At 40.1% G+C, this 13,867-nt stretch overlaps 1 protein-coding gene across 7 annotated transcripts in view; it reads right to left on the reverse strand.

Moving 5' to 3' along the window:
* Positions 1–2,155: 2,155 nt before the first annotated feature.
* CD86 (CD86 molecule) overlaps positions 2,156–13,867 on the reverse strand; it is an 89,228-nt gene continuing 77,516 nt past the window's right edge. For 5 of the 7 annotated variants that reach the window (XM_054713935.1, XM_054713937.1, XM_054713939.1 and 2 more), the window contains 2 exons: positions 4,302–4,422; positions 2,156–2,699 (listed from right to left, as the gene is read on the reverse strand). In XM_054713935.1, coding sequence (XP_054569910.1) covers positions 4,337–4,422 — 86 coding nt within the window. In that variant the 3' untranslated portion in view covers positions 2,156–2,699; positions 4,302–4,336. The remainder of the gene's footprint in view (positions 2,700–4,301; positions 4,423–13,867) is intronic. The other 2 variants (XM_054713932.1, XM_054713936.1) reach the window with 2 other exon arrangements.

Below are 13,867 nucleotides of genomic sequence, written 5' to 3' on the forward strand. Positions count from 1 at the left end.
TCAGCAGGGTGGCCAGAAGTGAGGGAAATGGAGTCAAACCTGGAGTTTATCTATGTTAGGAATGATGGTTCAGAGAGAAATGCTGTCAGGCAAAAGATGAATTGGTGGCCAAGGCATAAAAACCCCAGGGTTCAGACAATTAGAACAAGGTATGATGGGAGCTGGCCTGGAGGTGGGCCAGGCACAGTGAAGCTCCAATGCCCATTCTGTCTCACGGTACCTGTTCTTCGTTTTCATCGTATTTACTACAATATAGCACCGAATTCGTGGAAATTTGCTACGGCAACTTTAGGAAACTAATACAGTGAGTGATCTGGTAAATGTGTCATTTCTATATACTACAGGGATAAATCTACTTTTCAGTGGAAATTGTCATACATATTGGTGGGTGTTTAATTTGGAACAAGCTTCTTTGGAAAAGTTTGCCTTTCTCTATTAAACAGAAGCTAAGCATATCCCATGACCCCATAAACAAACCCTAGTGTACGTGTATACCAGGACATGTGTATAAGAATGTGTTAAAAAAAAAAAAAAAGCACAAAACAAACACCCACAGAATTCAAGTGAGTATATATATATTTTTAAATATATTTTATTGAATTTTTACAGAGAGGAAGGGAGAAGGATAGAGAGCTAGAAACATCTATCAGCTGCCTCCTGCACACCCTTTACAGGGGATGTGCCTGCAACCAATGTACATGCCCCCGACCGGAATCGAACCTGGGACCTTTCAGTCCACAGACCGACGCTCTATTCACTGAGCCAAACCGGTTTCGGCAAGCGAGTACATTTGAAGACCCAATTGACTTTATTAGATGACTTGTGAATTGGGCAGCAAATAGAAAGGTGCTCTGAGGAGTTGAACAAAATGGAAAGTTTTTATAGACAGAAAGGGGGTGGGGTGCAATGGAGCTTTTGCAATATAAAAGAAAGGATTGTTTCAGGCCAGGTCATCTTTTATTTGAGGGGGAAAGGAGTGGCAGGGGTCTCATGAAAATTATCTTACCAGTGCTAATCAGGATATTTTTTATTAACTGCTTGAAGTTCACATTCCTAGAAGAGGATCTGGCAGTTAGGTCTTGGTTTGCCGTCATGGGGGGCAAATGACTCCATTTTGGGCTTGTTCTTTCATTTTTAACAATTCCACCCTTTTGATCAAACTCAGCCTGGGAGATGGGACAAAAAATTAAGGCATGAGGGCCACTCTCAGCTACCACTCTCTAGTTCTTGCAGCTCTTGCCGATCCTTTGTGTGGTAATCCTGGGTCATGACGTTGTGCTGAATCTTGGAACTCTCAGAGGCTATGACCCCAGGCCCACAACTTTCAAGACTGTCACTTTCTCTTCCCTCTCAGGTACTCCAGCCCTAGGGAGGTCATTTGCTGAGTAGTTAGCAGCTGTGAACATGCATTTAAACTTCCCCAGGAGTGTTGAACCAGGTACAGCAGGTGGTGTTGGACACAGCAGACACCTCCTTGCTCAGCAAAAATATAATAGAAGGTAATTCTATTATCAAGAACAACTTTGGCTAGAGAATGTAATGATTGGGGTGGGGCGTGAGGGGTAGCTATTGCTTTCACAGCAGATTTCTGCCTCATTTGTATTTATTCCTAAACCAGGGAAGTAGGGACCTGCCAAAGGTCCTTTTAAAATTTGAAATGAAGCCTCCTGGTAAGAACTTTCTAACTCAGCAATGTAAATTCAGAGAAGTTGACCAATGAGGAATCCCAGTTCATTTGTGAAGTTAGGGTTACAGTTAGATAATCTAAGAGGCATTGCCTGCCTGTGTGCTATGGTGGAACTGTGAATAGACTCATTTTTCAGGAATTGCTGCATATACCTGTTTCAAACCAGGGGTCAGTTAGATTTTTAATACATATGGGAAGAGACTCTTCTAGCCTGAAACAAAGAGTCATCCTAAATGCCTTGTAAAAATGGGTGCTGCTGTTGAGGACTCTTAATGGGTGGAGGAAAATCTTAGCTCATTAATTATGTATAAATTGGAATCTTTGATAACAATCCAGCAATCTGAAAGGTTATCCTCTTAGTAATGGCCTGCGAGATGCATGATGGTGTTAGCTTTCCAGGCCAATGCTAGAGTAAAGGAAAGTAAAAGAAGGTGGAAATCCTCCAAATTTATTGAAGTGGGAAGTCTCTCTCTTTTTTTTTTAAGTTTTTTTTGTTTTTTGTTTAAATATATTTTTTTTATTGATTTCAGAGAGGAAGGGAGAGGGAGAGAGAGATAGAAACATCAACGATGAGAGAGAATCATTGATTGGCTGCCTGCTGCACACCCCCACTGGGGATTGAGCCAGCAACCTGGGCACATGCCCTGACTGGGAATCGAACTGGTGACCTCTTGGTTCCTGGGTCATTGCTCAACCACTGAGCTACACCCTGCTGGGTGAAGTGGGAGGTCTTGATCCTTTGATTGAACAGAAGCACTTTAATTGATGTCAGCTCCTTCTCTTCTTAATCAATTTGGTTTGGAGGTCTCCAGTGTCTGTACAGGACCAGATGTCAGGTAGAGCCTGATGCACATCCACAGCTCAGTTTTGTAGCAGGAGCACTTGGAAAGGTCCTTTCTAATGGGGCTCATGGGCTGTCTTCCTCTCATGATGCTTCCGGAATACCAGCACCAGGCTCTAGACTGTAATGAACAGGAGTCTTTGAATTGGGATCTGGTAAGGCTTCTTTAACCTGTTGACAATAGACTTGTATTATAAGACATTAAAGACTTACAGGAGCTGGTCATACTAGCATGGACAACAAGGGATCAGCAGATGGTTGTATCCCATAGCCCTGACTGTTCATGTAATTTACAGACATTGTTTACCCATCTTAACACTCTACTTTTGGAGCACACTATTACCATGTTATAAGAACATCAGGATGGCAAAAGTCTGGCAATGGGTGTGTGTGTGTGTGTGTGTGTGTGTGTGTGTGTCTGTGTGTGTGTGTCATTTTTATCAGGTCAACTTTGAACCACTAGAGCCACATTTCTGGCTTTACAGAGATGTGCAAGACAAAGATAGTGTTTCCAGTTCCCCAAGAACTGGATTGCAGCCTGAATAATATCAAAGCAATGACCCACCCATCCACTTATTGTTGGAATGGTTCTTTCCTAGTTTTAACATGGGGCGGGGGCGGAGGGGGGAAGGTGTTAAAAAATATTCCTACCAGGCTCTGAATATCAGCTTCCAATTTGACCAAATTTGTGATCAAAGTTTATTAATTCTTTTCAAATATCTTATCAGGTTTTAGCCAGGACAAATAGTAAATATTTCTGTTTCCTGTTGTCTGTTTAAGAGAATAGCATATCAGTTTTCTAGAAAATCTCTCAAGGGTCCCATCAATTTTAGGAGGGGCTTCTATGTGGCCCTCCTTTGAAGGTAGGTGTGAAGGCATTGGAGAATTTGCAAAGGATCTTGAGGACAGTTTCTTCTCCAGTGTTCCAGTTGATTACAATTAAGACATCAATTTCTGGGCCAGTGTTTTGATACTGGGAAGGATATAATGAGGAGGCCTAAGGTGTTGTTTTAGATACCTTTCATATCTTTAATTTTTTATTATTAGCATTTTGCAATGAATCTTTCAATGAAAGCACTTTGGAGTAAGAAGGCTTTTGTAAGCTTCTGCATATCAATTAAAGTAGCCATACCATTTCTTTTTGTTTAACTGGCATCCTTTGCTCTCAAGTGCATTTCTTAAGTGAACAATTTTGTCTAATTGGAATATTCCCTATAATGACCATTGTTAATACTTTGCCATTTTGCTAAATATCTGCAGTTTTTGGGACTATAGTTGTCAAATTTTTTGGATATAAAGGATGCCATTTCCCTTAACCTTTATCTGTAAAAAAAAAAAAAGACAAACAAATTTGTGCACCTAAACATATCAGCAATAACCAAGAGATATTACTGTGTCCTGGCCAAGAAAAGGCTCTGTGGACACCACTGACAATTCCCGTGGAACCATGGATTAGAGAAAGAAATGAACCAGCAAATCATAGGAATGGGACTGTGGACTGATTCCAAACAAATGGAGAATTGCAGCTGCTACCACACCAACAGTTCCCAACATGGAATCTGGGAGCAGAATCAAGGGCCAGGGTTTTCCACAATATTGTCAGTAACTAAGCAATGTTACTGAGCCCTGGCAATTGTGGTCTGAAAGGTTAGGGGCTTGGTTCTGGGGAGAACCCCTGAACCAGCTCAAGCTGACCTACCCAGAAAGGGAAAGCCAATTAAATCGGGAGCTTAAATGCAAAGAGAATGGAGCTCAAAATTGAGAGGAACTTACAGACAGCCCCAGAAACGGTGAGAAAGACAGTGAACTCAAAAGGGTTCCTGGATTCCACGCCCATGTTTCTCTTCCCTGACGCCACTGGAAATCTCCTTTGATTGCATCACTGCCCCCAAATCTGTTATAAAACAAAATTTAACCAAGTAAATTTAAAGATCTAGTTGGCTTTATTAAGTGATTCATGAATCAGGCAGTACCCCATCTAGCAACTAGAAGGGTGTTCCAAGGAATGGTACAAAATAGTAGGTTTTTATAAGAAGAAAGAGGATGGGGCAAGGGAGTTATTTGAAAAACCAAAGAAAGGATTGTTTGGGGCCAGGTCATCTTTTTTAAGGGGAGGAGGGTAAAGAGAATGGTAGGGTACTATTATGCAAATTACCTTACTGGTGCTAATTAGAAATTTCAGATTAATTTTTTGAAGTTCACATTTCTGGGAGAGGTTGCAGTTAAGTTTTGGTTTGCTATCATGGGGGCAAATGACTCCATTTTTATAGCACCCATTTATTGGCCTGTTAATTTTTTTTTTAAACAAATGTTAACAACAGTATCCTGTATAAAATATGCAAATTGACCAAACAGCGGAACAACCGGTAGCTATGATGTGCACTGACCACCAGGGAGCAGATGCTCAATGCAGGAGCTGCCCCCTGGTGGTCAGTGTGCTCCCACAGGGGGGAGCACCGCTCAGCCAGAAGCTGGGCTCACGGTTGGCGAGCACAGCGGTGGTGGCGGGAGCCTCTCCCGCCTCCACAGCAGCGCTAAGGAGCAGTGAGCCCAGCAGTAAGGAGCAGTGAGCAGGTGGGCGGTAAGGAGCGAGGGGTCCCAGACTGTGAGAGGGATGTCCAACTGATGGCTTAGGCCTGCTCCCCCCAGGCCTAAGCTGGCAGTTGGACATCCCCCAAAGGTTCCTGGACTGCAAGAGGGCGCAGGCTGGGGTGAGAGACCCCTCCCCACCGAGTGCACAAATTTCATGCACTGGGCCTGTAGTTTTCATAACAGCCCTAACTTGGGAAAAATTAAATTGCTCGGCAAGGATTATAAGAATATACTATGAAAAACTATATGCCAACAAGCTGGACAATGTGGATGAAATAGACAAATTCTTAGTAAAAGACAATCTCCAAAAACTGAATTAGGAAGAATAAAAAAACATGAATAGGCCAATAACAACTGATGAAATAGAAGCAGTAATTAAAAAACTTCCACCAAACAAAAGCCCAGGTCCGGATGGCTTCACATGGGAGTTTTACCAAACATTAAAGAAGAACTAACACCTATACTCCTCAAACTATTTCAAAAAATTGAAAAGGAAAGAACACTTCCAAACTCTTTTTATGAGGCCAACATTATCCAAATTCCAAAACCAGATAAAGACACTGCAAAGAAAGAGAACTACAGGCCAATATTCACCATGAACATAGATGCTAAAATCCTCAACAAAATATTAGCAAATCGCATCCAGCAATATATTAAAAAGATCATACACCATGATCAAGTGGGATTTATTCCAGGGAAGCAAGGCTGGTACAATATTAGCAAATCAATAAACCTGATACATCACATAAACAAATTGAGAGACAAAAATCACATGATCATATCAATAGACACAGAAAAAGCATTCAACAAAATCTAATACCCATTTTGGATAAAAACTCTCAGCAAAGTGGGAATAGAGAGAGCATATCTCAATATGATAAAGGCCATATATGACAAACCTACAGCCAACATCAATGGGAAAAAACTAAAACCATTTTCCCTAAAAACAGGAACAAGACAGGGATGTCCACTTTTACCACTCCTATTTGACATAGAACTGGAAGTGCTAGCCATAGCGATAAGACAAGAAGAAATAAAAGGCATCCAAATTGGAAAATAAGAAGTCAAACTGTCATTATTCGCAGATGACATGATATTGTACATAGAAAACCCCAAAGACTCCATCCAAAAACTACTAGACTTAATAAATGAATTTGGCAATGTAGCAGGATACAAAACAAACACCCAGAAATCTATGGTCTTTTTATACACCAATAATTAACTCACAGAAAGAGAAACTAAAAAAAAAAATTCCTATTTACCATTGCAACAAAAAAAATTAATATACCTAGGAATAAAGTTAACTAAGGAGGTAAAAGACCTGTACTCAGAAAACTATAGGACATTGAAAAAAGAGATAGAAGACATAAACAAATTGAAGTATATACCATGTTCATGGATTGGTAGAATCAACATCATTAACATGTCCATACTACCCAAAGCAATCTAGATTCAATGCAATCCCCATTAAGACACCAACAGAATATTTCACAGACCTAGAACAAATTCTCCAAAAATTCACATGAATAAAAAAAGACCCTGAATAGTCAAAGCAATCCTGAGAAAGAAGAACAAAGTTGGAGGGATCACAATACCAGACATCAAGCTATATTACATAACCACTGTTCTCAAAATTGCCTGGTACTGGCACAAGAACAGACATATAGAGCAATGGAACAGAACAGAGAATTCAGAAATTGACCCAAGCCAGTATGTTCAATTAATATTTGACAAAGAAGGCAAGAGCATACAATGGAGCCAAGACAGTCTCTTCAATAAATGGTGTTGGGAAAATTGGACAGATTCATGCAAAAAAATGAAACTAGACCACCAGCTTACACTATACACACACACACACAAAACTCAAAATGGATAAAGGACTTAAATGTAAGACAGGAAGCCATAAAAATCTTAGAAGAATCCATAGGCAGCAAAATATCAGACATATGTCGTAGCAATATCTTTACCAATACAGCTCCTAGGACAATGGAAACTAAGGAGAAAATAAACAAATGGGACTACATAAAAATAAAAAGCTTCTGCACAGAAAAGAAACCATCAACAAAACAACAAGAGACCCCACTGCATGGGAGAACATATTTGCCAATGTTACATCCAATAACACTTAAATAGACACTTTTCTAAAATGGACATACAGAAGGCCAAGAGACATATGAAAACACTAGAGGCCTGGTGTATGAAATTCGTGCACTTGGGTGGGGGGAGGGTCCCTCAGCCCAGATTGCAAGAGGGCGCAGGCCAGGCCAAAGGACCCCACTGGTGCACAATCAGGGCCCGGGAGGGACGCAAGAGGTTGGCCAGCTGGGGAGGGACCGTGGGAGGGCTCCAGGGCATGTCTGGCTCATCTCACTCAGTCCCAATCGGCCACACCCCAGCAGCAAGCTAACCTACTGGTTGGAGCATCTGCCCCCTGGTGGTCAGTGCATGGCACAGCGAGTGGTTGGCAGCCTTAGCATATCATTAGCATATTATGCTTTGATTGGTTGAATGGACAACCAGACGACTGGACCCTTAGCATATTAGGCTTTTATTATATAGGATGCTCAATGTCACTAATCATCAAAGAGATGTAAATCAAAATGACAATGAGGTACCATCTCACACCTGTCAGAATGGCTATCATCCACAAATCAAGAAATGACAAGTGCTGGCAAGGATGTGGAGAAAAAGGAACCCTCATGCACTGTTGGTGGGAATGCAGACTGGTGCAGCCACTGTGGAAAACAGTATGGAGTTTCCTCAAAAAATTAGAAATGGAGCTCCCATTTGACTCAGTAATCCCATTTCTAGGAATACCAGGTGTACTGGTTAATAATGTGGATTTTTTTCAATAGATGGAGTTACACATATGTTGATATATATATGCGATTTGATATGTATGCTATTTTGTTGTATTGACAACAAGCTTCAAAACTTCATATGCCAAATTTTCTGAAGGTGTTAACATCATAGATATTTTTACACTTAAAAATGTCGAATTTCGTGCCAAAAAAAAGAACATTTGTGGGAAATTTTAATTCATTACTTTATTTTGAAGAAAAGTGCTGCTGAAAGTTATCATATACTTTGGGAAGCTTATGGTGAACATGCTCCATCTCAAGATACTTGTGAATGCTGGTTTAAATGCTTTAAAAGTGATGATTTCGATGTGAAAGACAAAGAACATCCAGGTCAACCAATAAAGTTTGAAGACCAACAATTACAAGCATTATTGGATGAAGATGCGTGTCAAACTCAAAAACAACTTGCAGAAAGATTAAACGTTGTTCAGCAAACAATTTCCGATCGTTTACAAGCAATGGGAAAGATTTTAAAGGAAGGAAAATGGGTGCCACATCAACTGAACAAAAGACAAATGGAAAACTGAAAAGTCATCAGTAAAATGTTGCTTCAACGGCACGAAAGAAAGTCTTCTTTGCATCGAATTGTGACTGGAGATGAAAAGTGGATTTATTTTGAGAATTCCAAATGAACAAAATCATGGGTTGATCCAGGTCAACCATCAACATCGACTGCAAGGCCAAATCGCTTCGGAAAGAAGACAGTGCTCTGCGTTTGGTGGGATCAGGAAGGTGTGGTGTATTATGAGCTTCTAAAACCAGGTGAAACCATTAATACTGATCACTACCGACAACAAATAATAAATTTGAACCACGCTTTGATCGTAAAACGACCAGAATGGGCCAGAAGACACAACAAAGTAATTTTGCTTCATGATGACAGACCATCACACACTTCAAAACCAGTTAAAGACACGTTAAAAGATCTTGCCTGGGAAGTATTAACCCACCCGCCATATTCACCAGATCTTGCTCCTTCAGATTACCACTTGTTCCGATCGATGGCACACGCACTTTCTGAGCAGCACTTCAAAAGGTACGAAGAAGTGGAAAATTGGGTCTCTAAATGGTTTGCCTCAAAACAAGAAAAGTTCTATTGGGACAGTATCCACAACTTACCTGAAAGATGGGGGAAATGTGTAGCTAGCGATAGACATTACTTTGAATAAAGCACTTTTGATGTTTTTCTTGAAATTATCGTGTTTTCTTTGATTAAAAAATCTGCATTATTAAATGATACACCTGGTATATCCCAAGAAATCAGAAACACCAATCAGAAAGGATATATGCACCCCTATGTTCATAGCAGCACAATCTACAATAGCTAAGATTTGGAAACAAGTGCCCATCAGCAGATGAGTGGATTAAAAAACAGTGGTACATCTATACAATGGAATACTATGCTGTTGTAAAAAAGAAGGAACTCTTATCATTTGCAACAGCATGGATGGAACTGGAGAGCATTATGCTAAGTGAAATAAGCCAGTAGGAGAAAGATAAATATCACATGATCTCACTCATTTGTGGAATATAATGAACAACATAAACTGATGAACAAAAATAGAGCCAGGAAAAAAATATTTTAGAATATAATAGAAGTAATCCTGTTATTTGCAGATTTTTATTATTTCCTAAAGCTTTTGTGGTATTATACTATGTTAGTACAGTTTTGGAATATTATTATATTTGAAATATTTTTTCTTGAAATATTAATGTTTATTGCATGTAATATTATATTTAAAAGCATTTTTCTTGAAATATTTAATGTTTATTGCATGTAATGTTATATTTTAAATTGTTTTTCTTGAAATTAAAAAAATTTTTTAAAAAGCAAAAACCTCACACCAGGTAGAAAGGCTATTACAAAAAGACAAGAAATAACAAGTGTCAGTGAGAAAGTGGAGAAAAGGGAACCCTTATGCACTGTTGGTGGAAATGCAGTTTGGTACAGCCAATATGGAAAACAGTATGGGGGTTCCTAAAAAAATTAACAATAGAGCCATCACATGATCCAGCAATCCCACTTCTGAATATCTACACAAAGAAGACTAAAACACTAATTTGAAAACATATATGCACCCTCATGTTCACTGCAGTGTTATTTATAATTGCTAAGACAAGGAGACAACTTAAGTGTCCGTCGATGATAAAACCAAGTTTTAAATGAAGATAGAATTAGAGGAGGAGGTTCCTGTATGAATAAGGGCAAGTCTCAGAGAGAGGGCAGCTGTGGGTTATCAGTCAACATTCACAGCACCTGGGGAAGAGGTGCATTGGCCAGGTGATGGGGTCCTGGATGGGACACCACCAACAACCATTACACCACCTTTCCTCCATTCCATGTATTTAAGTTTGGATTGATTCTGTTCCTTTAGGAATTGGGGGAGGGAACAAGAGAGAATAAGGTCCAAAATCCCTAGTCATGGTCATAGCTCCTGGGATAAACTTGTGACCTAAACAAGCCCAATCAGCATCCTCTCAAGGATATTCTGCTGGATCCAAAAGAGAAGATACTCTGGACAACATAAGCTGGAGCTGCTTGTGGCCACCTTTCCCAGCTGCATTGAAGGAACCTGCCTATAATAGGAGAGGATATCAGCAGGCAAGAAATCTGAGCCAAAAATAAAGTTGAAGAGAGAAAGAGAGTGGCCTGAAAATACTGATTGTGCCTTTAGTCTCAGCCGGGCCAAGGCTTTTCCATTCTGTAATGTATCAATTAGGAACATTTTGTTGTCTAGAACAGAAAGTCTGACTTAAGGAATAAAATCAACTCGAGGAATAAAAAGGGGTGTGAAGAGAGGAGAGGGAGAGAGAGAAAAAAAGACTTATTGGCTCACATAACTGAAGAGCCCAGGAGTAGATTTGTTTTAGGGGTGGCTGGAGGGGCCTGCCTGACCTCACCATGATTCATCTCTTGGATCTACTTTCTTAGGACTGGCTCCATCTTCGGGTTAAATGTGAATTAGACAATAAGCCGAGTGACAGATACTCTGGTTTCCTCAAAATCTACTTACTCCATTTGACAATAGTTCCATGATTCCTGAATCAAACATCTATGCCTGGGTTCTCTCTTTCTTTAGGATAAATTATTTCTGAGTCCCACCAGTTCTTCCCCATCAGTTCTTTCCTCATGATCACTTATACCAGAGCCTTCGTATAGGACAGTCTGGGTTACCATTGCACATCCTGCCCCAATACAACAAAATGGTTGGTCACCAATCCACTGCTCTCATAATTCTTTTGTCTTCTCTATATTCTCATACTATCTTACTTCAGTATGCTTTCTTTTTGGTTCTCCTTTTGCTTCTCAAGAAAAGTTATTAAACTTCTACAAGATGATGCCGCCTTTTCTCTTCTTCCCAAGATAATACATGTAAACTGTTTAATAAGTTTCCTGGCACATGGTGGGATTAAAAAAAATAGAGATGAAGATGATGATGATGCAACATCTCTTCCTTACATAGGTTTGGGAAGATTTGAAAATTGTTTCCAACGCTTAATACCCTAATGTAAGATTTTCTTCATATTTCACCGATATTTTCTGCTACAAACAAACCATTGCTAGTAAGTTCTGGATATAAGCAATTATTTTGAGACAATGAAAGTTTTTAAAATTCTCATTGACCTGCCATCTTGTTTCTTTTAGTCTTGCTACAGCACTTTTTTTTTTTTTTTAATCCAAGATTACTTAAACCCTGAGAACACTCATACATGTTAATAATATGCATGGCTGGTTTGGACACAGAAACAGATTTATTTTTAATGTTAAAAAAGCAATCCTTTTCTTTCTTTTAAAATTGATAGAGTCTCAAATTCTGACACACTAAAAGAGTTCAATAAATAAATTTAAAACTAGAGAAAATATTAGTAAACCCTTAAAAAAAAAAGAGGACTGATTTGATTGTTTGGATCAGCTTTTAAAAAATGACATAGATGATGTTTTCCCATAAAGTGGACACAGCTCACTTGTTCTTACAGAGGTTGTGAGGTCTGAAGCCTGAGGGCAAATACTTGATGTGTACAGTTAAAAAGTGGCAGGTAGACTGGTGGAAACAGCATATAACTGGTAGTTTGTGCTACCAGTCAGCAAAGTAACCATACCCTGGCACATTTTAAACTTCACATATATGCTTTGGGTTGCAAATATGAATTTAAGAAAGAATTTTAATTATTTGATAGTCAGGGATCAGGAAGCAAATAGCCCCTGCTTTCCGCTCTGTGTCTCTTGTCTCTCATATCTGAAATTAACCTTTGCCCTAACTCATGCTGGGTCTGTGATATAGCAAAGGACCTTTCACTGTGGTGACTAAATCAAAGACTGATGTATAATACTATTTTAGTCTTCTAGCTATAGCAGATCATCTAGCCTTTCCAACATCATATTTTAGGATTTCTTTCCTCTCATTCTGATTGAGTACAGAGAATTCCTGTGGTCCTTCTCTCGTAGAGCAACTCCCTTGAGTTTCCATTTACCTGCCATTTGGATCTGCTTCTGTAGTGGAGTGTACTTGGCCATGCCCCTGGTCTAATAGCCCAGGCACCAGGATCCACTCTGGAAACGTCAGGAGGCTTTGCCTAGTTCAGCTTCTTAGAAATGTCATGCTTGTGCCAGTTTCTTAACTGATTTTCCTGCCTCTGATATACACACTCCTCTCCCCAACAAACCATCTTCTGTATGAGTGCCCTCTAAAATGGATGTCTTTCAAAATCCTGGCTAGGGATCCCTGCCCCCCACTTTTTATCTCAACCTGACTGCTTATAATTTTATGTTCTATTTAGCAAGATCAGAGCTCTTGCAAAATATCAACAGAGGAGTAGATATTTTTGGAATGTCTGGAAATAATCTTACAAAGGGGAAATAAGGAAGGACTTAGAAAGATGGCTTTGGCCTCAGACAGTAAAGATGGAAAAGTCCCTGGGCTGAGATGCTGAAAGGCTTCTTCATGTGATGCTGATGTAACAATGATTGTAGGAGCATTTGTGGCTTTCAGCAGGGTGTTCAGGGACTTCTGGGCTGAGAGTCATATGAAAATCCACACCTATCCCTATTACTCCATGATGGCTTCCTGTTCCAATTCTCCCACTACTAATGCTCCCTCATCACCCCCAACCCCACTCTATTTACAGGTTTGTTGGGGTTCTTCTCCTCTCTTTTCATTTGTATAATCCTCATATCTTCTGGGTTGTCTTTGATCTCCTGAGGTATGTATGTTTTATTAAGCCTATCTTACCTAATAATAGACAAACATGCTAATTGACCATATCTTTGTGACACCCACAACCAATCAGGAGTGAGTAACCAACAAAGATGGTGGTTAATTTGCATACGCAGCTGCCAAGCGACTGGGGACAGGGTGGGACGTTTGCATCATCGCCATGGTGACAACGCAGGCGTCCTGCCCCACCCCCAGCCGCTCTGGGCCTCTGAGCAGCGTAGGAAGGTAGAAAGGCGGCTCCAGACCAGAGCGAAAGTGGTGTCAGCAGCCAGGGAAAGGAAGGCCCATTCTGGCACGAATCTTCGTGCATCGGGCTTCAAATTTATACATAAGGAAACTGAGAATCAGGGAGATTAAGTAATTTGCCTAAGATCACAGGTGAACTATAACAGTGTCAGGTCTATCTGACCCAAAGTCTATGCTCTGGCTGCAGTACACTGTGTTGACGCTCACTTCCCAGCTCTTCCAGGGAAGAACAGAGGGGCTGAGTAAGGTGGAAAGCACCTTGGTCTGAAGATTGGGAACCTAAATTCTGGTCATGGCTCTCTGGTGTTTGGCAAAGCTTCTCTTTGCTCTCATTTGCCACAAAAAAATGGATGCTTTCTACATTTCTTCCATTTCTAGTAGACTGTTAGGACAATTTTGTCCGGAGCCAAGAGTTGGTCAAAGG

This window comes from Eptesicus fuscus, chromosome 3 (assembly GCF_027574615.1).
Source record: "Eptesicus fuscus isolate TK198812 chromosome 3, DD_ASM_mEF_20220401, whole genome shotgun sequence".
Classification (NCBI taxonomy): Eukaryota; Metazoa; Chordata; class Mammalia; order Chiroptera; family Vespertilionidae; genus Eptesicus; species Eptesicus fuscus.